This window comes from Hippopotamus amphibius, chromosome 15 (genome assembly GCF_030028045.1).
Source record: "Hippopotamus amphibius kiboko isolate mHipAmp2 chromosome 15, mHipAmp2.hap2, whole genome shotgun sequence".
Classification (NCBI taxonomy): domain Eukaryota; kingdom Metazoa; phylum Chordata; class Mammalia; order Artiodactyla; family Hippopotamidae; genus Hippopotamus; species Hippopotamus amphibius.
In genome coordinates, this window is record NC_080200.1 from 16,567,276 (window position 1) to 16,590,798 (window position 23,523).

Sequence of the window (23,523 nt, forward strand, 5' to 3'; positions counted from 1 at the left end):
CTACCCCCTCCGAGGGCCCCAGGGGGTGTGGGGGCAGCGGAGCTACTGGGAGGGGGCGGGGCGGCCGCCGAAGGCTTGGACCAACCCAAGGTTCTGGGATCAGCGGCAGACCTTCTCCCAGTCTCCAACCCGCCCCAGACCGCCACTCAGGAGCCCCCCTCCCCAGACTTGTGTCCCTCAAACCCCAGTTCCTTGCCTCCTTTCTCCAGCAGCCCCCTCACTCCTTTCCTTGAGCCTTTTCTCCCTTATAAGTCTCCCTCTCTCATCTCTTCTCCGAGACACCCACCTCCATGTTTCCCCCCTGACCAAGGATCCTGGAAAGTCCAGACGAGGGACCTAGGACTCCTGTCCTCACCCCAAATACCCTGCCAGCGCCCTCACATTCCCCAGCATCCCCAGAACCAAAGAGTCCTCTCTAATCATCCAGGCCCCTCCTCCCCCGGAGCAGCTTAAAGGGCAGAGAACTCCACTCTAGTCAGACCCATGGAAAGTCCTTGCTCGTGTCTAACCCTAGTCCTTCTTGCTTTCTGTACTTGCTAAAAACCTCCCCCACCTCACACCCAGCCAGACCCTCCCCAGGAGGCCCAGAGGCCCAGGGCTGGGTGTCCATTGCCTGGCTTCTCCAGGACCTTGGTATCCTCCTAAGCGCTGCATGATTTCCAAGCATCTCTACATGGAGGGTGCCCCCTGAGATGTCATTTGGAGAGGGGAATGGCTTTTCCCAAGGACTCTTCCTGAGAGACGAGGGTGTAGGAGCCGATGGGGGCAGAGGGCACTGCTCTCCTGCCCGCAGCCCTCAGAGGCCCAGCCACGTGTCCTGGTGTCCAGCTCAGCCCAGGGCAGGGCCGGAGATAAGGTTGGGTGCCTGGACCTGCAGGACTCCAAGGTGAAAGGTCACTGCAGTAAGGGCTTTTCCAGCTGTTTAAACGTTAACAGGCCCAGAAACAGAGGCTCAGACTTCTTTGCCCAGGGCAGCTGCGGGGGAGGAGGAGGGAGCATAGAAAGGGTGCTTAATGTATGCTGGCTGCCCCAGCCCGGGGTTTTGGGGAGGGTGATGTGGAGGCAGAAGGCAGCTGGGAGACTCCGGGGAGCCTGCAAGAGACATCTGTAGTCCAGCCGGCCCCCTGGCCGAGCCCTTTCTGTGAAGCACAGAAAGAAAAGGAAATTAAAGGGGAAAGGGGGCAGGCCCCGGCAGGGGTGGTGGGCATTCCTGTCGCCTCCAGCCTGACTGGACGGGTGGGCGCCCTGCCCCCAGAGGCCTGAAATTCTGGCGAGGGGCCCCCTGACCTCGCGCCCCCGCCGGCCGCACACCACAACATCCCTTCCCCCCGGAGATTCCGAGCACCAGGTGTTAGCCCAAGCAGAGAAAGGGTGGGGTGGGGGTCGGACGCGGCGACTTTCTGGAAGAGGAAGCAAACACAATCCATCATGCAACTGTGCAAAGAAATGCCCCAGGGTGTGCGTGTGCGTGTGTGTGTGTGTGTGTGTGTGTGTGTGTGTACTGCGCAGGGGCGTGCCCCCCGGGTGCAACCGGCCCCCCGTTATTGCTTCTGCCGGGAATGCGGGGGGGGGGGTGCCGAGGGGCGCCTCGAGGGCGGTTGAGCTACACAACGTCCAAGGCCGGAGGTGGAGGGGAGGGCCTTCGAGAGACATCTTGGCGAGGCTGCGGAAGGGCAGAGGGCGGCAGTGGCCCAGGCTCCCGCCGCGGCTCCGCAGGGGTTAAGGCTGGAGCAGGCCGAGGACGGGGGTGGGAGTGGGGTGGGAGAGGGAGGGGGAGGGAGGAGGGTCAGGCCGAGCGGCCCCCGCGCTCCTCCCTCGCCCCTCCCGCCGGCCCGAGCGCCGGGCGCCGCGCACGGCCACCCATGTCCTTATAAGGGCGGCCGTCGCCGGGGCAACGAGCGCCCGCCCCCAGCCCGCGGCGCGCGCCCCTGCCCCCGCCCCCGCCCCCCGCCCGCCCCGCGAATGGAACGTTGTGTGTCAAACCGGCCGCAGCGCGAGGCCGGCGCGCGGGGTCGGCGGCGGCGGCGGCAAGAGCGAGGCTCGGGCCCAGGCGCAGGCCCAGGCCGGGCGGGCGCGGGCGCGGCCGCAGCGGGGGCGGCAGCTCGGCAAGCGCCGGCCCGCGGCCCTGCAGGCCCCGAGCGGCCGCCGGGGGGCCCGGGGGGACTCAGGGGGCGCGGTGACCGGCCCCGGCGCACGCCCGCCGCCCCTCCCCCCCGCCGCGGGCGGCCGCGCAACTTGCGGCCAAACTTTCCCCCCGGCCTCCCGCGCTCGGATGGCAGCCCGCTAAGTTGGCCGTAGCCCTCGGCCGAGCGGCGGCCAGGCCAGAGGGCGCCCCCTGCGCAGCCTGGGCCGGGCCATGGCCCGAGCTCCCCCGCCGGGGCCCCAGGGCGGCGGGGCGCGAGTCCCCGGGGCCCCCGGCCAGCACCTCTAGCGCGCCCCCCCCCCGTCCCGGGGCCCGGCCCCGCGCACGCGTGGGAAAGTTGGCCTGGAACCGGCCCGACCAGTTCCTCCCGGGCGCGCGGACCGGCCGCAGGAAGTTGCTGCAAAACTTTTCTGGGGGGTGCAGCCGGGTGCCCCCCGCGCGCCGGGGCCGGATGCGCGCCGGGTAGGGTGCCCCGGGCCGAGAGGGGTGCCCCGAGGGAGGAGCGCGGAGGGGGCGCCCCGGCCCCGCTGCCCTGGGGCTATGGCCATGGTGACCGGCGGCTGGGGCGGCCCCGGCGGCGGCGGCGACACGAACGGCGTGGATAAGGCTGGCGGCTACCCGCGCGCGGCGGAGGAAGACTCGGCCTCACCCCCCGGCGCTGCCAGCGACGCTGAGCCAGGCGACGAGGAGCGGCCGGGGCTGCAGGTGGACTGCGTGGTGTGCGGGGACAAGTCGAGTGGCAAGCACTACGGCGTCTTCACCTGCGAGGGCTGCAAGAGCTTCTTCAAGCGGAGCATCCGCCGCAACCTCAGCTACACCTGCCGGTGAGCCCCCTATCAGCGCACTGCCGCCGGGCACCCGGCCCCGTTTCGGGCCGGGCCTCTGACCTGCTCGGTCACCTTGGGCCTGGTGCTGACCTTCCCTGGGTCTCCACTCCCCGTCTGAGATGGGGGCACAGATCCCTTTCCCCCTCTCCATTACATTCCTGGGATTGTGTATACAGTCGGCGTTGTATCGATGCAGGTCCCCCCATCAGGTGGTCCTTTGCGGCTTCCGCCCTATTTACTTGCTCCTCCTCCACCCCTCCCTTTTCTCAGGAGAGGGGTCAGCTCCGCGCCGGGAGGGGTTGGGGTGCTGTCAGGGGTGGGTCTCTAACCCCAGGGCATCCCTTCTCTTGGGAATCTCGGCGCGCAGGGGACCCCGCGGGAATCGAACGTGAAACTTGGGACTGTGGAGCTCACAGCGTCCAGGGGCCATTGTCTGCGGCCGCGCGGATCGATACGGCGCGCCCTTGGGGTCAAATATCATTTCCAAAGTCGCCCTGACCACTGAGGCGGTGGCGGGAGCGAAACTGGGGTGGCATAGGGCAGCCTTCTTCGCCTGGGGGCCCCCCGCTGTGGGGGTTGGGCCTGCCCATCAGGGGGGACCCCCCCTCCCCCCGGGGCTGACCATGGGCCTTGGGTCACCGGAAACTGCTGCTCGAGATCCGGGTGGGTGGCTGGATTTGACTGCATCTTGGCTGCTCCCCCCACCCCTCAGCCAGGAGTGGGTGCAGACCTGGGCTCCCGGAAAATCCCTGAAACTTTGGTCGGCTATGAGGCAGGATGGGGGTGAAATGTTTCCAAGAAGAAGCCCTGGGCTGTCCTAGGTTGGAGTCCCCACTGACAGGGCGTGGCCTTGCTAGCTTCTCTGATTTGTTCTGGGGCATTAGTTCTGGGGGTGAAGCCGCTGTCGTTGAGTGTCCAGGCCAGGGCCCCCTTTCCCACCACTCTTTGGTGAGCCTCCTTTTGCTCTGTTGACAAGCCCCTACTCGGCATCCTCCAGAAACATGCTTAGGCTCTGCAGAGCCAGTTTGGAGAGTCCCATTTTCCAGATGGGGAAAACCGAGGCCCAGAAAGCTCTTGGTGCCTGTCCTGGGTCACCCAGGGAGAGACCCTGTCCCAGTTGGGGCTTAGCAAGGGGAACTGTGGGTTTGGGAAGAGGGGGGCAGCCGAGTTTGGGTTGGGGTGTCCCCAGGGAGAGCTGCTGATGGAGGGCTTGTTGGCAAGGCCACTGGGCGGGGCCCTGGGCACCTGAAGCAGGAATTTGGCCCCAGGTCCAGTCTGTCTGGGGTGGCTGTGTGTGTGTGGAAGCTGGCTTACTCCCTCCTCCAGTGCTAACTGGGCCACCAGACTTTGGCCTCATTCTTGCTGCTGGAATAACTGCCTGCTCTCTGGCCGGGTCTTTAGGGAGGGCAGGGGAGGGGCTCAGGTGGTTTTGGGGTCCCAGAGGCTCCCTGAGAGTGGGAGTAGGGAGCACCAAGGTGGGGGAGAGGGGGCATGGTTTGGGGCTGGCAGGTTCTTCAGAAGGTCTGTGCTGTGTGACCTGGTGAAGTCACTGCTTCTCTCTGAGCCTCAAATTGATTCAGCAAAGTCCCCTCAGGGCCTGGCCTGGGTATTTTGATACCGGCCCTCTAAAAGAGCCCCCGGCTCCAAGCCCCGCCTTCTCCCAGTTTGGGGGAGACACAGGGAGACGCGAGTGTCCCCAGCCTGTGGGGTCTGGGTTGGGCCAGAGGGAGGGCTGGTCTGGGATCCCAGGAGTGAACAAGGAGCTCTGCCTAAGGGTCAGAGAGGAAGGCCACAGGGGTGGGCCTTGAAACATGAGGGGTTTAGCAGGTAGAAGCAAAGGGCACTCCTGCAGAGAGTGTGGCTCCAGCAAATGCTCAGTGGCAGGTTTGGAGAGCAGTGATGTGAGATGAGACCACCCAGGCATGGGAGAAGTTAGAGCTGAGTGGGTCTGAAATGCTGGACGGAGGGCAATGGGGAGCCACGGAGGGTGTGTGAGCGAGAGAGGGCTATGATCAAATAGGAGTGCAAGCCAGAAGAACCAGGGAAGAGGCTGAATTGGACTTTGGGGTTGGGCAAAGCATGTGCTCTTTAGATGGGATAACAGGTAGAACTTACCATTTCCTCAGGAGGGACAGAAGATCTGCCCTGACTCTATAGCTGGGGAAGTTGAGGCAGAAGATTCAGGGCCTCCCCTGAGCCAGGCCCCTGCCTGCCTGCCTGGCCCAGGCCTGGCTGTTTCCACCCGGCTGCCCAGGACCCTCCCACCGCCTGCCTGCTGGGCTTTGTTCTGGTTCTGCCTGAGCTCCCTTTGCCCTAGTAGGGCCTCTTCCTGGGGGCTCAGGCTGGTGGGACGCAGAGGCCTGGGCTCAGAGGCTGGCGCTGCCGGACACAGAGGCCCTCCAGAGCCTCAGCTCTCCTAAATCTGCCATTGGGACTCCCAGCTGGGGCCTGGGTCTTGATGACTTCCCCCCACGCCCCCAGTTTCTCCAGAATGAGTGCATCCCATATAGAATTGGCCTCTGGCCTCCCACTTCCAGGTGAGCAAACCAAGACTTAGTGGAGAAGTCATGGCCCAAGGGTCAGGGCTGGGTGTCTGCAGCTGAGATGTGTTTGATTTTTAACTTCATTAAGTGTTCGTTTTACTTTGTGACTGTCTCTGGGTATCCTCTTTGTGCCCAGCTGGGAGTCCAGGGTGTCTGCCCCAGGCCTGGGCCTCAAAAGGCCCTGAGCCCAGGGTGGAGAGAGATACAGAGGGAGCACAGGGGCAGGGGCCAAGGGGAAAAGGTGCTGGGGACATTTGAAGAACAAAAGCCTGAACCTTCCTGCTTGGGACTGACCTTGGATGGGAACTCATTGCCTGTCCCATCCCTGGAAGTGGCAACAGTAGTCCCCGGGGGCCACCCAGGGGAAGCTGCTTGGGCTCAATTAGGAGGTGGACGTTCTTTCCAGAGGAGGGGTTTGGGATCTTAAAGGAGTACAGGAGTTCATTTGTTGATTCATTCGTTTGTTTGTTTGTTCATTGGTGGTGGCATTGTGTAGGACAGTGATGCTGGGGCCCCCACAGTGCTGAGACCCCGTAGAGGGCTGGCCTGGCTTGGCCCCTGGTCTCTTAGTCAACTCACAGAGCCTTGCTCCCTGACCATGTTCCTTCTCTGCTTTCACATTGCCCTTGGGACAAAGACCCTGCCCCTTGGCCTGACAGTGACCTAGTAAAATGAAACTGTTGAGGCCTTCATATTTTGGCATTTCCCGCCTTTTGCTCTCATTGCCCGCTCGGCCTGGAACTGCTTCTGTTCACCTGGGGAACTTCTGTTCATCCTTCAAAACCCAGTCCCAACATACCCACCCTGGTGTGCTAATCTGTTTTGCCACAGACTGCTCTTCATCTGTGGCACTCATCCAAATTGTCCTTTCCTCCTTGCAGCCCTGCAGGCTTAGCCTCTGTGCCACTTTGGGGCCACTAGCCTGGCCCAGGCTGGTGCTTCTCAGGTGCAGCCTACAGAGGCATCTCACAAGGTGGCTCTGGGGACAGGATGTGGGTGTCATGGTAACCCCCATGGTGACCTCCACTTGCCCACAGGTCCAACCGTGACTGCCAGATAGACCAGCACCACCGGAACCAGTGCCAATACTGCCGCCTCAAGAAGTGCTTCCGGGTGGGCATGAGGAAGGAAGGTGAGTACCCCCCGGGGTGGGGCGGGCAGGGGGTGAACAAGCGGCCTGCCCTTTGCTCCCTCTCTTGGGGTCTGGGAGCTGTGGAGGGCGGGGTCTGGCGCCTGCTAACCTCGTTACCACCGATCCCGAGATCCCGTGGGCCTGGGTCTGGCCCTGGGCTGGAGGAATCCAATTATCCATGGCCGCCTGGTGGCTGCGGCAGAGCTGGGATACAAGGGACTCCCCAGCTCCAGCCGGTGTCAGACCTGTCCTCCCCCCAACCCTCCCCAGTTCCTCCCCAGGCCCCCTTGGCCTCAGAGGCAGGTTCCCTGGTCCCGACACCCTGGTGACCCCCCTGCCCTCTAGCCTGGCCACCGCTTTCTGAACAAGGATGTAATTTTTTTTTATTTGATTTGCTTTCCCTCCACCCCCCTGCCTTGTGTTTGCCCAAGGCAGGAACTTATCCGACTAAGGCAAAGGGCAGCTTACCCTTCCGCCTGACCCGGGGCACTGGGAGCCAGAAGGGAGGCCCAGCCTCTTGTCCTTGCCCTGGGGACTTGGGTGAATACATGTGGGGCAGCTGGGTCTAGAACTTCACCAAGCACTCTTAGAATTCAAGTGGAATTCCACATGGAGCTCTGGGCTTGGGAACTGAATCTGGCCCATTTCAGTGGCCGGCAGTTCTTCCCGGCATCTAACCCGAGTCTCTCCTGCTTTAAAGATGATTTCTTCTCTGCTGGGCCTGTGTGGAAGAAGCTGGAAACAGCTGCTCAGAGTCTTTCTCTTAAGACTGTCTGACCACTCCCTTTGGTCATTTTAAGTTTGGGGGTGACTCTTCTCCCTTCACCCCCTCGCACCCTGGATTTTGCCTCCACTTGTTGATTTGACCTAAAATCCTGATATACATCAAACAAGGCTTCAGATCTCCAAAGTCTTGGGGTGGAAATAATAATCTCAGCTCATGCCCCAAGCACAGCCCTACCTCAGGGTCTTTGTACAGGCTGTTCTCTCTGCCTGGAAGACTTCCCCCAGATACCAGCATGGCTTCCTTCCTCACCTCCTTTAAGAGTCACTCAAAGGACACCTCCTCAGAGAAGCCCTCCTGATTACCCTTCTCACCACCGCCTCTTTATTTCGGGCCATCTATCTTGCTCTCTAATGTACTTGCTCCTCCATCAGAATGTCTGTTCCTCAAGGTCAGAGACGTTTGTCTGTCTTGTTCTGACATATCTCTAGTGCCTAGACCAGGTTCTGAAACACAGAGGGTGCTTAATAAATGTTTCTTGGCTCGAGTTACTATCCATTTAGCTCTTACTATGTGCCAGATGCTGTTCTAAGCGAGTTACATCCATTCTCCTTTAATTCAGTGATTGGTGTCGTTCTCATCATTATCAACTACATTTTTTATAGATGGGGAGACAGTACAGAGAGCAATAGACTCGTAGTTGGGATTTGAACCCACACAGTCTGGGCTGAATGAGGAGGAAGAGCTGGGGAAGGGGGTTCTCAGGAAGTGGGGGGAAAGCAAGTGCAAAGGCCTTGAGGTAGAAATCTGGCTGAGTGATGGAGGAATGATGGGGTGGGGTTTAGAACCAAGTGGACCAGGGATTGACTGGGATTCATTCTTGGGCTTCATGCGGCTATACCCATTTGACAGGTGATCCTGAGACTTCGCAGTCACATGGAGCAAGGCTTGAATCCAAGCCCCTGCTTCCCTGATCTCCTCTGCTAGCCCCTGGCTCCCACTTGCGTCCCCCTCCCCATCTGCTCCGTGGTGGGTTGACCAGAAGTTCATGGAGGTGATGAGACAGGGCATGCCACCTCATTAAAGCTCATTAATTAGTCTCTGCCTGGCACCCAGCCCAGTCGGCCCCTCCACCCCGCCCACTGTGGCACAGGCCAGGCTGGCATGCAGCCACCCCTCCTCCTCTTTGCGCCTTAGCTCCCTTCTTCTCACCTACCTGATCACTGGGGGCACTGGCCAAGGCCAGCAATTCGTCCTCCCCCCTCATAGGCAAGGCTAGTGATGGAATCTAATGTTTACTGAGCACCTGCTACTGGCCAGGACTCCGCTCTTAGCACTGAGGTCACTGTAGAGACCTAGAGAGATGAGACCTGCTCTAGGGGGCCATGACCTGGAGGGTGGGGCTGGGAGGAAGAGAACTACCCCAGCTCCATAGGAGACATCAGTGCGCGGCCCATACTGATCACTTGTTTTAAGAGTAGGCCGGCCACGTGCCCCAAGTCCTAGGTAGGTGCTGGCTCCTTGGACCCATTCTCAGCTCTTGGACCCCTGTGACTGACAGATGAGGACATGATTGACAAGGCTAGTTTGCCTGGCTACAGAGGGGAAGCTCACACAGTCCAGTAGGTGGGGGCTAGGTGTGAATTACATTAGCCCTCACCCAGTGATCCCATTCCCACCTGGGAAGGGTCCCCCCTCCCCACCCCCCAGGGTCAGGGTCCTTCTCTGAAGGAAGTAGGAATTGGATGGTGGCTGGACATGGACTCAGGCTAAGGGCACAGGGCAGAGCAGGGTGGGTCCTGCAGGACCTTGGCCTCTGTCCTCCCAACGAGCTTTGTGCCCATGAGGTGGGGATTGGGGGGTCAAGGGAGAGACTGAGCTGGGGGGGCTTAGAGGGGAGGGGGCTGAGAGCATCTGATAACTTTATCTCCTCCCTTTATTTCTCCCTACTTGCCTCCCCCCCGCCCCCTCATGACTTCCTTCCCTCCCCCTTCCCTTTTCCTCACACCCCACTCTCCCCTCTCTGGTTTCCCTGTCTTCCTCAATCCCCCTCCTGTCCCATCTTCCTCACTGGCTCCTCGCCTGTCTCCTTTTCCACCGCCACCCCCCACCCCCCTCTCTGCTCCTTCCTCTCCTCTCCTGTCCCTCCCCCATTTCCTGCGGGGCTGGCTGTCTCCCCTTCTCCCCACCCCCCTCGCCCCCGCCGTCTGCATCGCCCGCTCACAGCGGTGCAGCGCGGCCGCATTCCGCACTCGCTGCCCGGCGCCGTGGCAGCCTCCTCGGGCAGCCCCCCGGGCTCTGCGCTGGCGGCGGCGGCGGCGGGCGGAGACCTCTTCCCGGGGCAGCCGGTGTCGGAGCTGATCGCGCAGCTGCTGCGCGCCGAGCCCTACCCCGCGGCGGCCGGGCGCTTCGGCGCGGGCGCTGCGGGTGCGTTCGGCGCCGGGGGCGGCGCGGCCGGGGCGGTGCTGGGCATCGACAACGTGTGCGAGCTGGCGGCGCGGCTGCTCTTCAGCACCGTGGAGTGGGCGCGCCACGCGCCCTTCTTCCCCGAGTTGCCGGTGGCCGACCAGGTGGCGCTGCTGCGCCTCAGCTGGAGCGAGCTCTTCGTGCTGAACGCGGCGCAGGCGGCGCTGCCCCTTCACACGGCGCCGCTGCTGGCCGCCGCCGGCCTGCACGCCGCCCCCATGGCCGCCGAGCGCGCCGTGGCCTTCATGGACCAGGTGCGCGCCTTCCAGGAGCAGGTGGACAAGCTGGGCCGCCTGCAGGTCGACTCGGCGGAGTACGGATGCCTCAAGGCCATCGCGCTCTTCACGCCTGGTGAGATGCGCAGGAATGGGGGCGGGGGAGGGGGGCGCTGCTCTGAGGCCGTGGGAGGGGTGGGGGGAGGGGGGCGACCTAGATCCTGACCCTCGCCCCCTTAGCGCTCCACTCCCTGACTCACAGCTAGCCAGACTTGCATCCCTGCACGCTCCCTGAGCCCTGATGGGGGCCGGTGGTGTGGCACCCTGATGGCCCCACCCCCTGATCTCGGGTCTCCCTAAGAACTTTGATCTCTGTCCGGACCGTGACTCACGGCCCCACAGCCTCTCCCCCTGAGTCCCAGGCTCCCTGAGACCCCCACCCGCACCCCCTCGTCAAGGTACTCATCGTTTTCAGTGGGCACTGACAGCAGAATGTCAGGTGGGGGAACGTGGAAGGAGAGGTCCCCCCATCTGGTTCTGGCCTTCACTCCCTGATCTCTCTCCCAAACCCTGTGGCCCTCATCCGCCAAATCAGAGTGCTCTTCTTGTCACTGAGCACTTATGGAGGGCTGCCGGCTAGGGGTGCCCTGACACCTGGTTCTGGGCTCCCCTGGGCTCTCCACTCCCTGATTCCTGGGCCCCTAGACCTGTGACCCAGGGCTCCCAACTTGCCGCCTGGACAGCCTCCAGGGGCCACCCCCAGCTGAGCGGGATAGGGTGGGGGTGTGTGGCTTGTAGCTCCTCCCACCGAGGGGCGGGACCCGGGGCGGAGCTGTCCGAATTCCTTCCGTGTCTTTAGCAACCGACCTGCAGCCAAAGCCCTACTTTATTCCAGGGAGTAGTGGCGCAGCTGGCTCTGCACTCTGGAAGGAGGGCCCCGCTAGGTGTCTCCTGGAGGTCAGGGATGCGGGAACCAGACGCAGCGTACTCTGGGAGGTGGCTTTCATCCAATAAATAAGGCTTTGCCCCTCATTTCCCCCAGGAGACTTTCTCTGCCACGCCACATTCATGGGCTGGCATGTTCACTCATACTGCAGGTCCCTCTGGGGTGTCTGAATACCCCCCTCTAGGCTTTACTTTCTTCCCCAAGTCCCCTCCCCACCCCTCTTCCCCCTGAGCTTGATTAGAACGTGCCTCCCTGCTAAATGCCTTAGTCAGTGTCCCTCCATCCTTGAGACATCACTGCCTACACCCCTGTGTCATTGTCCTTCAATGAGGCCACCTTGATATCGCCTGAGGAACAAAACTGCCTTATATACCCCCACTCGTGCCCTGGGCCTCCATCTCCCACCTCCTGAGTGCACTCCCGTACCAACAGCCCTGAGTGGTACCCCCCTCCTCCGTCGGCGGTGGGATCCTGGGTCCTCCTGCCACATCCTTTTCTGACCTTTCCCTTGTCCCCCAGATGCCTGTGGCCTCTCAGATCCGGCGCATGTGGAGAGCCTGCAGGAGAAGGCGCAGGTGGCCCTCACCGAGTACGTGCGGGCCCAGTATCCATCGCAGCCCCAGCGCTTCGGGCGCCTGCTGCTGCGGCTCCCCGCCCTGCGCGCCGTCCCCGCCTCCCTCATCTCCCAGCTGTTCTTTATGCGCCTGGTGGGCAAGACACCCATCGAGACGCTGATCCGAGACATGCTGCTGTCGGGAAGTACCTTCAACTGGCCCTACGGCTCAGGCCAGTGACTGGACAGGGCTGGGTCGGCCGACCTCAATGGACAGAGACGCTCAGGCCTCCAGTGGGGGCCCCCAGGCGGAGGACCACAGCTTCCCTCCTCAGACTCCTATTTTTTCAAGACTGTGAAATGTTTGTCTTTTCTGTTTTCTAAATGATCATGAAACCAAAAAGAGACTGATTGTCTAGGCTCCAGCCAAGTCTTCCCCAGAAGCCCTGACCAAGATGAGGGGCAAGACTGAGGGTCCAATCCCAGGACAGCCTTGTCCCTTGGTGCCCCAAGCATGAACTCATGGTGGTGTGGCTTCTCTGGTGTGATGGACAGAGTCCTGGCATCTGGACTGGAGGGACAGCTGCAGCCAGGCAGGGGTAGCGTGTACCAGGCAGATCCTCTGGACACGTAATCCACGTTGGACACTACATGATGGATGAATCAAGGCCAATAATAAAGAAGTTTCCTACCTGCACAGCCTCTGTCATCTTTGTGAGGGGAGGGTGGCACAGAAGACACCCTACCAAGGATACCCACTCCCAGCCATCTGGAAAACCCACAACCTAACAACAGCCCTACTTGCTGTTTTTGTTGGACAGCTTTGTGGGGAAGCCGCGGCTGCGGGCAGGATTGGGGGCCCGAGGTCAGCCAGTGAGTCCATAGGAGTTGGGCTTAGCAGATGGCTCAGGTTTGAATTCAGATTCTGGCCTAAAGGGTGAGCCTCACGGATTCACATAAGCCCTGGACCAAACACTTTATTGTTTCCTTATCTTTTTTTTGGCCGCACCACACAGCTTGTGGGATCTTAGCTCCCTGACCAGGGCCCTGAACTGGGGCCCATGGCAGTGAAAGCACAAAGTCCTAACTACTGGACCGCCAGGGAATTCCCTTTATTGTTTTCTTTGGTCCGCCCTTAATCATGGTGTCTGGGTCCCAGTGTCCTCGGGAGAAACATTTGGGGCTAGTTCTGTCACATGATCTCAGTCCAGACACAGCTCTCCATTTCCCTGGCCACAGCAATTGGTTTAGGGAGGGCACATAGCCTAGAGCTGGCCAATGAGATTAAATAGTAGGATTGGGAATTAAGATATCATTAAAGCAAAACAGAGCCAAAAGAGACTACTTTCCCAGGATGCCTTTGGAGCCCCTGGATCAAGCCATACCTGAAACCCTTGTGTGTTTAAGTTCCATGAGCCCAGACTTCCCCTTTTGTGCCTGAGCCAGTTTCAGTTTGGTTTCTTCTCACATGTAACTAAAAAACCTCCTGTTTTGGAAATTGGCATTTGGAAGGTGGGGACCTCTAAGGACAGACTTTGAAATGTGGACTTGATTTGATGTGGGGTGATGCAGCACCAGGGAGCTTGGCACCCTGGCCTCGGAAGTTTGTGGCCCAGCTCTGTGGTGGGAAAGGCACCTATGGAATGTATTGCCAAGACAGTGGCTCTACAGGATGGGTAGAAAGGGCCCAGATGGTGGTGGTAGGTAGCACCTCTTGGCCCTGACTGAGGTCTTTTCGGGCAAAGACAAGTCCTTTATCAAAGATGCAGCTTTGAGAACAGTGAGGGAAAAACTCAGGTCTCACCCTGCAGGCTGCGCCAGTGCTCAGCCCTAAGGCAGTCCCAGTCCTCCAAAATGCTCCCCATTGGGACTGCAGTCTCCCCCATGTCTGTCTTGGAGGCGGTCTGGGAAGATGGGGAGGAATGAATGACAGTCTCTTGGGTATGCCCTGTCCCCAGAAGGGGACTGAGATGAGAATGGGACGGAGAGGCTACTGGGCTCTCCCATTGGTGGCTTGGTTGGTTTCTGCCCTGGGTAGGTGTTTTCTGAGGTGTCCTGTGTATAAGTGAATGTCTGTCCATTCCAATGGGGCTGGACAGCAATGCCCCATTTCTCAGATTCACAGGACACCTGTGCACTGACCAAGACCACGGTGTCTGTCCTGCATCCAGCTGGATGCCTGTCCAGGCCTGACTGCTAAACTCCTACTTCTCCTAAAAAACCCTACCCATATGGCCTCTTCTGCAGGAAGACATCTTGAGCCTCCCTGGTTGTTAGGACTCTGCTGTCCGGGTCCAGCCCTCTGTCATTGTTCTATCACATTGGGCGCTCTTCCCCAAGGACACGGGCTCCTTGAGGACCAATCCTGGGACTGAGGCCTCTTTGTGACCCAGTGGCTGGCACTGCCATTCCTGCCCACAGTCTGCCTGACTATTCCTGTTCCTTGTGGCTCCCCTGGGAGGCCAAGACTCAAAGTAGCTGCTGGGCCACCAACACAGGGCCCCACACGGAGCCTGGTCCTACCTGTGCCCCACCCTTCCCACCCAGCGCCTGGCATGGGGTGGACATCAGGGGACCTTCCTGGCCGAGGAGGTGATGCTAGATGTTGGCCCCTCTGCTTCCCACTTGAAGGCCACCTGAGGCTCTTGGAGGAGAGGAAACCCCCTGGACAGACTAGGGTTCACAGCCCACCCAGAGACCCTGGACAAATCCCTTTCTCAGAACCTTAATATTTTTCCTCTGGAAAAGGAAAGAATTTTCTGGTGACAATGAGTGGAATCAGGAGTTTCCAGCAGCTGTACAGTCTGTATTCAATAAGTGTTTATTCCACTGGGATGGTGAGCAGACCTGCTTCCAGGGGACGGGCTGAGATCTGGGATCTCCATGGGGGTCCTGGAGGAGCGGCTGTCAGATCTCAGCCTCAAAGGCGAAGGCATTTGAAATCAGGGATGGCTACCCTAGGCACCATCCCTTACCAAGAGCTAATGCCAGGAGGTAGGAAGAGAAGCAGGGCAGGGTGGAACCGCCACTCCAATGTTTCCCTCTGCCTGTTTGCCACTCAGAAGTACACAGAGCCCTCGCTGTCTCCTTGGTCATCGAATTTCTGAATCTGCGTCTTCAGGTGCCTCAGTTTGCCCTTCAGGTAGTGGCAGCGAGCCTGCTTGTCAAGGAAGCTGGGGTCCTGAGCAGGGTGAGATCCAGGGAAGTCCCTGTGGCAGTCTGGCCTATGGCTCTCAAGCTTCTTGACCCTTTTGCCTTTTCCTCTCTGAGCCTCAGTTTTCTTTCCTTGAAACTGGGCACAAGTGTCCCAGCCTCACGGGAGTAAGTGTGTGTGTGTGGAGGGGGTTAGGACTCAGGAGGCATGACTTACCATCTGCTTCTTCTCAAATTCCCTCCAGACACGGGCGGCAACATGGGCCTCCTTCTGCCAAGGGAGAAGGAAGGGGGTGCTCAGGGAGCACAGGACCCAAGGAGGGATGGGGAAACTGAGGCTCAGACAAAGTGGACCTTGTCGAGGGCTGATCTTGGCCCATGTGCTGTGGTGCCTGCCCAGTCTGAAGGAGGAAGAGGCCCAGACATCTTAACCCACTGGGTTTCTGGAGGCCAGGCTTGGGCCGCCTGGAAGGGTTGTAGGCTGGGGGTTTCCACCTGGGTGCTGACCTGGCTTCGGGGTGGGGGCAGTGAGTTGAGCAGGGCCTCCAGCTGCTGGAGCTTCGCCTGTGTAGAGCCCACCTCCTGCTGGAGCTCCAAGAACTCTGGGTACTGGTCCTGGAATACCGCAGCATAGCAGCTCCGATGCTTCTTACTGCTCACTGGTGGGTACTTACTGCCAGGTTGAAAGGAGGTCAGAGTATGAGTGTAAAGAATTCCTCACTTTTCCCCCATCAGTGGAATTTGTTTTTCTTTGTCCATGTTGGGCTCCCTGCCCAAAATGCCTTTTTTCTCTTTTTACTATTTGGTAAACTCTTATTCATTTGTCAAAGCCCCAGCCTCAGTGCTCCTTCCAGGTTCCCAGAAATCAGGGACCACAGTGGGGACACTCACAGCTCATAGTCAGGCACGGGGTGGGGCCTAGGCACATGTCTCTCGGGGACGGCTCTAACAGATTTCTTGGCGCCCAGGAGGGCCCCGGAGGGCAGTTCATCCTCAAATACGATCTTCTTGTGCCTTGTCCTGTGGGCTCCGGGCTGGGGCTGGCACAGAGGGCGGGGCGCGCTGGGTTTGAGGCCTCCAGGCACCAGTCGCTGCAGATGCCGCAGGAATCATGGTTTGGAGTTAACGAGGGTTAGCCGGGATCCCTTAAAAAGGGGTAAGTGAATCCTTTGCCTAGGCTCAGCCGGGGACCCTCCCCCCGTTCAGACTCACCGGGGGACCAGGGCCAGGCGGGAGGGTCTGCAGGTTCCCCCGGGAGCCGCGGGGCTGGGGGCGCATCGGCTTCGGGGCGGCGCCGCTCGGGCGTGCCCGCGCCGGTGGGCGGGTCCTGCGGGGAGAGTCGTGGCCCGCGCGTGGCGGGGGTGGTCGGCGGCTGGACTGCGGACACAGGAGGAGGTCGCGATTGGAGGCCGGAACGGAGGATTCACCGGGAGGCGGCTCCCGCAGCGGCCAACTCTCCACCCGCGGCGCGTTCTCCAGCGCCGCCCTCATTTGCATAGACGCACGCCATTGGCCCTCAGATATCCCCAGACCCCTCCCCCGGCCGCCGCGTGCGTAACCCGAAAGCGCGCTATGCAAATAATCCATTACGTCACCGCGCAGCCCAGGATTGGCTCGCCTTAACCCCCGCGCGGCCGCAATCTCTCCCGCAGGGGTATGTGAAGCCCACGGACACCGCCCCCGAGAAGACCCACAGGAGCTGTGGCCCGGCAGCGGGCCGCACGAACCATTCCCGCCCGGGGTCACCTGTCCCAGCGTCTGGGGCTCCGAGTCTGGGCCGCTCCGGGAGAGAGACGCTTGAGTCCGTGTAGTGCATTAACTACAGGCTGGACTCGACTGCTGGGTCGCTTCGCAGGTCCGGGTTGGGCCTGGTGGTTTAGGGTGGGGCTGACGGTGAGGGGGCGGGGTTTGGCGAACCGGGAAGTGGGCCGACACCCTTGCAGCGAGTCCAACAAAGACCGCTACCTGCTGTGTGTTTGCCGCCCGTGACTCACTTTTCTGACCCTCAGTTTATTTGTCTGAAAAACTGGTGGTTTTAGAGAACTGGTACTTAGCTATTTACTCAGTGGTTATACATATATAATTTTCTAGCAGTTATATTTTTAAAATATTTAAATAATCATTGGAGGCATGTTTAGAAAATTCAAATAGAAAAGAGGCGTAGGACAAAGTAAATATCTCACTCACACTTGTCCCCAGATGCAGCAGTTATGTCTCCTGGAGAGATTCTAATTCAATGACAAATTTTCCTCACTGCAGACAATACTGTAGGAAAAAGATTCAAGTGCACATTTCTTTGTCCAATGGTGGAGGTTTATGTAGAATTCCTAGAAGTGGAATTCCCCAGGCAAAGGGACCTGTGTATTTTATTTTATTTTATTATTTTAAAATTAATTTTTGGCTACATTGGGTCTTCCTTGATGAGCATGGGCTATCTCTAGTTGTGGCGATTGGTGGCTACTCTTTGTTGTGGTGCCTGGGTTTCTCAGTGCAGTGGCTTCTCTTGTTGCAGAGCACGGGCTCTAGGCACACAGGCTTCAGTAAGTGTGGCACATGGGCTCAGTAGTTGTGGCTCAAGGGCTCTAGAGGGCAGGCTCAGTAGTTGTGGCGCACAGGCTTAGTTGCTTTGTCACATGTGGGATCTTCCTGGCCCAGGGATCAAATCCTGTCCCCTGCATTGGTGGGCAGATTCTTCACCACTGCGCCACCTGGAAAGTCCCAGGGACCTGTGTATTTTAACTTGGAAAAATACTGTCAAGTTATTCTTCAGTGAGGTTGTGCCATTTATGCTCTAATCAGCTGTTTTTCCCACAGCCTTTGCAACCTCACAGCTTCCTGTAAGTGTACTTTCAAAGTTTTAAATCTTGCCTAATCTAATCTGGTGAGTGAAAAAATTCAGGGACCATCTGTATGTCTTTTCCTGTTTATTTCCTGCAAATCTTTTTTTTTTCCTTGTTGATTTTTAGTTTTGTGTATATCAAGGATGTTAATTTAACCAGAGAGTGTATCTTTCCATTTACTATTATAAATGGGACCTTCCAATATATTTTGCAGCTATTTTTTTTGCATATAGTAAACTAATTTACTCATTAAGTCCCTTGCTTGTTTACTAAGTTCTCTTATTGAAATAGCTTCTTGTTAGTTTGCTTAGCTCTTTTATATAGACAGTTGTATCATGTACAAATAATTTCACCTCTTTTCTCATTTTTCAACTTCATTTCTTTTTCTTGTCTAGTTGCATTGACTAGCACCTCTAGACAGTATTAAATCATTCGAGAAGGTGGGTGGACTGTGAGCATCCCCCCATCCCCACCTCACTTTCTTCACTTTGGTGGTAAAACTTCTAGTATTTGCCCATTAAACTCAACACTGCTTTTGGCTTGAGGTTTTTCAGTTCAATGAGGAAAATATCCCTCTATTCCTTATTTTTAATTAAGAGACTTCGGGTAATGGATGCTGTAAACAGTACAAAGTACCATTTCACCCCATGATTTTGTTCCCTGGTGCATTAATATGGCTACTAACATGCTTCCTAATCTTGAACCATCCCTGAGTCACAAGCATGAGCTTCCTTCTTATGATCTACTTTTTTTAAGTTGCCACTAGAGTTTTAAAAAGCCCTTCCCGGTGGCTTTACACTCGTGCTGATGGGGTGGGGGTGGGGGTCCACATGGGCGACTCCATGCATGTCCCACAGCGTTCATGCTCCCATGGTTTGGGACAGACACCTCCTGTCCACTCTTCCTTTTAAGTTCCTTCAGTCACCCCCCTTATAGACTGCCCCTGACACCTGGAGTAGGGGTAAGCAGCGCCCAGAACCCACAGTTCCCCTGGACTCATGCTCAGTAATCCCTTCAAGGGTCCCCACTCCAATGCCCACCCAGTTCTTGTCTGAAATGATCAGACTATGACTTGGGCAGGGTAGGGTCTCCACTGATTCTCATGTGTTTGCTGAACGACTGTATGAAGCATCCCCAGTGTCCTGAGATCTCAGGCTGTGGCAGTGGGTGGGCTAAGCCTTGTCTCTGAATTATCACCTTCAATCCCAAAGAAGGCCCAGCACTGACACCCCTCCTCCAGGCTGACCTCCACGCATGGCCCCACTCCTCCCCCAACCTCCAGAACTTATCCTGCCCCCACAGGAATGTGTTTGGCTCTGACTCTATTAGTCTGGAAGCTCCTGGGGCCTCTAGGGGCCCTGTCTTGTCCAGTGTGAGGTAGGTACCCGTGGAGAATGGGAGGCGGGCTTGCTGAGTCACCATCCCCATCCCCCCACCCCCAGCCTGACCTCCTTCCTCCCCTGCTCATGTACTCTCTGTAGCTCTCAAGGGTCTCCAAGGGCCTTCGTATCATGTTGCCCATCCCAAAGGTACCCCTGGACAGGGGTGGAGGGCAGAGAGCAGAGAGAAGACAGGTGAGGCGGGCCAGGCGGGTCTTTATTTGAGTTTGGGCATGATACGGATGAAGAGGATCATGCTGATGAAGATGAAGCAGACGATGATCAGCATGGCCCAGAGCAGCCAGTTGACTGACTTCTGTGTGTGCTGCTCCAGCCGCTCAGATTCTGTCTTCAGCTTCTCCAGGTTCTGGTCGGCCATCTTGAGTGAGTGTGACAGGGTCTGCGGGTGAGGTGGGGAGAGTATCAACAGGACTGGGTCCAAGTGTGGCCTCTTCCTACCGCACTGGGGCAAATATACACCTCTCGACCCTCACCAGTGCTGTTTCTTTCCTCTGCTGCGAATGCCCTGTTTGCCTTCTGCCAAACTCCTATTCATCCGGCCAAGCCCCAGCCATAGGGAGGCTTCTGCTGGGAAGCCTTCTTGGATGCCCCAGGGCACAGGCTTTAGAGTTCTCAGAGTCCTCATACCTGGTTATCCTTCTTGATGACACTCTGGGCAGCCAGTGTGTTGGTCTTGAGGCTCCGGGCCAGGCCTAGCATCTCCTCTGCCAGCTTCTCCTGGAGGTTCTGATGCCGCTGCAGGACGAGGTCTAACTCGGCCGCTGACTGCTTCTCATCCCCTGGCCTAGGTCCTGCCACCCCACTGACCCCACAGACGGGTAGACAGGTGGGTATGAGATCATGGGGGTGGGGGGAGGAGGGAAGAGACCAACATGTTCTCAAGGAACCAAGAGGTTATGATTCCAGCCACTGCCCTGCTTGGGGCTGTTTCCCCTTTTTTGTTTTGGCTTCTGGGAAGAGCACCCACATAAGTGGTTTTTGATGGGTGGTTTAGATGCTGGTGGTGATGCTTTAGTGGCCCAAGGTCTGTCCAACCCCCTGGCCCCCAATGCTGCCCAAGGGCTGAAGATACTCACGTTCTCTTCCTCACATCCAGTTCAGGCTCTGAAAGCAAAACAGGTCAAGCAGGAAGAAGGAGAGAATTGGTTTGCTGTTTTCCAGCTTCCTGCCCATTGCCTGAGATGTGTCTGCTACTCATAAGGCTGTTTCCCATTCTGTCTGCTCCCCAGCAGGTGGGCTCCTGGTCAGGCTTTAAAGTACTCCCTTCTAGGAAGCTTTCCTCATTTGGGCTCCCCCAGGCCCCAGGTCCTTCCCTCTAGCCAGCCTTGGCCCCTTGGGCTGGGAGTGCCCAACTTTGTTTCCTCTGGGGGCCCCTCCTCTGTCCTGGCACCCCCCTCCAGGCATAACTTGGTAATGCCCCTGGGCACGCTCTCCCTGGGCTGTGGAAGACCCTGTGGGAGCCAGGTTAGGCGTGAGGGATGCGGGGCAGCAAGCACACATGTCTGATCCAGGCCTTGAGTCCTGTTCTGCTTAGGCTGACTCACCTCCACTAGAGTCCTGTGGGAAAAAAGGAGAGGCATGAAGTCACCCACCTTGCCGTGACCCTAGACCTCAGAAACTCCCCACCCGCAGTCAGGGCCCTGGACAAGTCCTGTGACCACTGAGCCTCAGTTTCTTCATCTTTAAACTGAAAACAACAGTTCATATTTTGAAGGGTTTAGCTGATCCACGTAAGGTACTCATAGAGGCATGTGTCATTCTATTTTACACATAAAAAAAACTCCTCCACATGTGGTGAGGCAGGGGCTACACCTCGCTCTGGGCTAACTTTGGGCCTTAAGCAGAGATGTGCCGTTTTTGCCTTGGACCAAAACTCTTATTCATCTAGCAAAGCCCTGGCTGCAATGCCTCTCTGTTGGGAAGCCTTGTCTGATGGTCCAGGGCAGAGTCTGTTGGGCCCCCTAGGATCCCTGTACTTGACAGTATTTGTTGTCCTGGCCACTCCCAGGCACTGAACTCCTGTCCCCAACTGAAGCTTCCCAGGGACCAGGGAGGGAGCCCTACCGTGCCTAGCAGCTCACTCCGCATCTCACTGGTGTACCGTGCCCGTGACTGCAGGTGTACTGTCTTCGTGGCAGGTACCCGTTCCCTGGCTGTAGTTGGTACTCGGCCAGGGGCCAGGAATTGGTTGGCTAGTGCCTTCTCTGAGGAGGAGGTCTGCAGAAGAGGGAAGAGGGGTCACCAGAGGGGCAGGTCCCAGAGGAGCGTGATGAAGGCTGAGGAGACAGAGGTGCCTGCCCCTTGCTCACCAGCTTCTCTGCCTGCAGCATCCCCTTCAGAAAATCTACCTTGCGAGAATATTCATTGATCACCTCGGAGGCAGGTTTGCTGAAAGGGGAGAAGAAGAAAAAGCAAACCTGCCCACTGTCCCCAGCTCAGGGAAGGGTCTTAGCAGGGAGGGACTGGAGACCAGGGATCCTGGACTCTAGTCCCTGTCCCGGATTTGAACCGCTTGTGGCCACCACCACTCACCTTGCCTGTGCCTTCAGGGCCTGCAGCATGTCCTCGAGGGCTCCCACGTACTGGAGACGAAAAGTGGGGTATCAGCCCAGTGGCACCATCCCCGCCCCCTTCGCACTCAAAGGGATCAGAGCCAACAAGGGGCGGGGCTGAATGGGAGGAGCCAAATATCAAGGAGGCGGGGCCAGCTGAGCCCTGGGGAGGAGGCGGGGGAGCAGCAGCCGGACGTGGCGGACCAACAGGAAGGGGCGTGGCCAGACGGATGGCGGGGCGGGGGAGTCGGGCCTGGTGGCCTCCAGCTACTGGGAGCACCCTTCAGGATTCAGGCCCTACGTAGAAGCACGGGCTTCCCTCACCTTTTCTAGACGCCACTCGTCCGGGTCCCGCTTCTCCCCTGCCATCGCCTCGCAGCGGCACAGCAGCCGCACCAGGTTCAACTCCAGCCTCGACGCTGCCATCACCACCCAGCGGTGCCCCGCCCCTTCCGCCGGCGCCATCTTAAGAGATGGCGGAAGTGCCTTCCGTTGGTCTCCTTCCGGGCGGAAGTGCCCTGTTGGTTTGCTGTCCCATTTTTGTTTGGGGCGGCGGAAGTCATGTCTTGTTTCAACTAGAGGCGTCTTCCCGGCCGTGTTTACTCAGAGCTGAATCACTTGCTTATCCTTGCGAGCATCATGACCCTTCCGGAAGGGTTGAAAGGATCGCGTCCTTCGGTGTCAGGCCCACGTGCAACGCGTGACGTGCTCATTACCTCCGCCCTGCTCAAAATTCCTCCCCAGCTCCCCACTCCTTCCTGGGTTCTTCCCGCAACTGAGCATCCAGGCAGCCTTCCCTGGAATCTCCTGGGGGAGAGATCCTGACCTGGGACTTCGGAATCCGACTTAGAGGCTATGATTTCCGGTCCCAGCCTTGACTCTGCCTCCACCTCCCACTGTGGCGTTGTGTTTCTTAAGTTTTTCTGGACCTGTTTCCTCCCTTGGGAAACTGGCAGTGTGGCAGTGACGTAAACCTGGGGACGAGAGGTGGGGCAGGGTCACCCCCAACGCCCAGTCCCCCATGGACGGAACCCCGCCTGCGTCGCCACGAAGCCAAGTCCTCTTGCTCTAGTCCCCGTCCTGGAGTGGACAGGGTGAGGATGGGGGCTTCACAGGGACCGAAGCCGGGCATGCAGCCCTTAACCATATCCTTCAGGTCACCAGTGTTCAGGTCACACCGATGGGCCTGGTGCCCTGTAAAGTACTGTGGATGAGACCAAACTCAGGGTATGGATAACCGGGGGTGGGGGGGTGGGGGTGGGGCTCTAGAGGCAGACAGGGCAGGGTCTGAATCCCAGCCCTGCCCCATCCCAGCTGTGTGGCCTCGGACTAGCCTGACAACTCTTCGGCATGTGCCAGCCAAACTCAAGTTTGTCGTGATCTCCAACTCCCCAGCCCCCACAGGCCCAACCTGCCAGCGGGTTCCCACAACTGCCCTTCTGGTTGCAACCTGGGAACTCCTCTGCGGGGGTGCGGGTGGGGGGTGTTGTTTCTGGTTCTAGTGGGTCCACCAGGACTGACTCCACCCGCCACCAGGGCGGGATGGCCCCATCAGCTGACATTTAAACCCCAGCTGGGGAGAGGTTACCTATGACAGGAGGCAGCTCCCAGGACAGCAGGCTCTCCTCACTGAGTGCGACTCTGCCATGCCTGCCTCCCCAGCTTTCTGGATCAATAAAAAGCACTTCCAGGGACCTGCCTGGTGGTCCAGTGGTTAAGACTCTGTGCTTCCATTGCAGGGGGTGTGGGTTTGTTTCCTGGTTGGAGAACTAAGATCCCACATGCCACGCAGCACAGCTTTTTGTTTGTTTGTATAAACAACAAAAAACAAAAAGCACTTCCAGCAACGCCCACCTCCCTATATGAAGAGTATGTGTGAAATTCCAACAGCAAAGTTGGCTGGAGGAATGAGGCAGGTCCTCCCAGGCAAGGGGCCCAATCCCTGCCCTGCACCCCTCTTGGCTGAGGCTACAGGGCTGAACCCCACCGCCAACCCCTGCTCTTCCAACCCGGAGCTGATCTGAGTAGG

General features: G+C 58.5%; 3 protein-coding genes across 3 annotated transcripts; 1 reads left to right on the plus strand and 2 right to left on the minus strand.

Moving 5' to 3' along the window:
- Window positions 1–2,073: 2,073 nt before the first annotated feature.
- Window positions 2,074–12,246, plus strand: NR2F6 (nuclear receptor subfamily 2 group F member 6). Its single transcript, XM_057710081.1, has 4 exons — window positions 2,074–2,967; window positions 6,551–6,645; window positions 9,596–10,186; window positions 11,516–12,246. Exons 1-4 carry the CDS (start codon window positions 2,684–2,686, stop codon window positions 11,788–11,790), a joined length of 1,245 nt encoding a protein of 414 aa, XP_057566064.1. The 5' UTR covers window positions 2,074–2,683; the 3' UTR covers window positions 11,791–12,246.
- A 2,109-nt stretch (window positions 12,247–14,355) lies between these two features.
- OCEL1 (occludin/ELL domain containing 1) lies at window positions 14,356–16,518 on the minus strand. The gene is given in 7 exon segments (XM_057709516.1): window positions 14,356–14,730; window positions 14,920–14,973; window positions 15,210–15,375; window positions 15,594–15,793; window positions 15,915–16,079; window positions 16,449–16,487; window positions 16,489–16,518. Coding segments are annotated over 7 exon segments (777 nt in total). The 3' UTR covers window positions 14,356–14,607.
- Window positions 16,519–19,117: 2,599 nt separating this feature from the next.
- On the minus strand, window positions 19,118–21,973 carry USE1 (unconventional SNARE in the ER 1). Its single transcript, XM_057709219.1, has 8 exons — window positions 21,819–21,973; window positions 21,475–21,524; window positions 21,252–21,330; window positions 21,007–21,159; window positions 20,487–20,499; window positions 20,019–20,046; window positions 19,570–19,744; window positions 19,118–19,321 (listed from the first exon to the last, which is right to left on the minus strand). Exons 1-8 carry the CDS (start codon window positions 21,957–21,959, stop codon window positions 19,139–19,141), a joined length of 822 nt encoding a protein of 273 aa, XP_057565202.1. The 5' UTR covers window positions 21,960–21,973; the 3' UTR covers window positions 19,118–19,138.
- Window positions 21,974–23,523: the final 1,550 nt, after the last annotated feature.

Bases quoted from the DNA above. Each gene is read 5' to 3' on its own strand.
- NR2F6 (XM_057710081.1), top strand. From the start codon at position 2,684: ATGGCCATGGTGACCGGCGGCTGGGGCGGCCCCGGCGGCGGCGGCGAC. The intron at 2,968-6,550 runs GTGAGCCCCCTA...ACTTGCCCACAG, and splicing joins AACCTCAGCTACACCTGCCG to GTCCAACCGTGACTGCCAGA. The intron at 10,187-11,515 runs GTGAGATGCGCA...CTTGTCCCCCAG, and splicing joins CATCGCGCTCTTCACGCCTG to ATGCCTGTGGCCTCTCAGAT.
- USE1 (XM_057709219.1), bottom strand. From the start codon at position 21,959: ATGGCGCCGGCGGAAGGGGCGGGGCACCGCTGGGTGGTGATGGCAGCG. The intron at 21,331-21,474 runs GTGAGTGGTGGT...CTCCCCTTTCAG, and splicing joins GCCCTGAAGGCACAGGCAAG to CAAACCTGCCTCCGAGGTGA. The intron at 19,745-20,018 runs GTGAGTATCTTC...CTGTGGGGTCAG, and splicing joins CTGGATGTGAGGAAGAGAAC to TGGGGTGGCAGGACCTAGGC.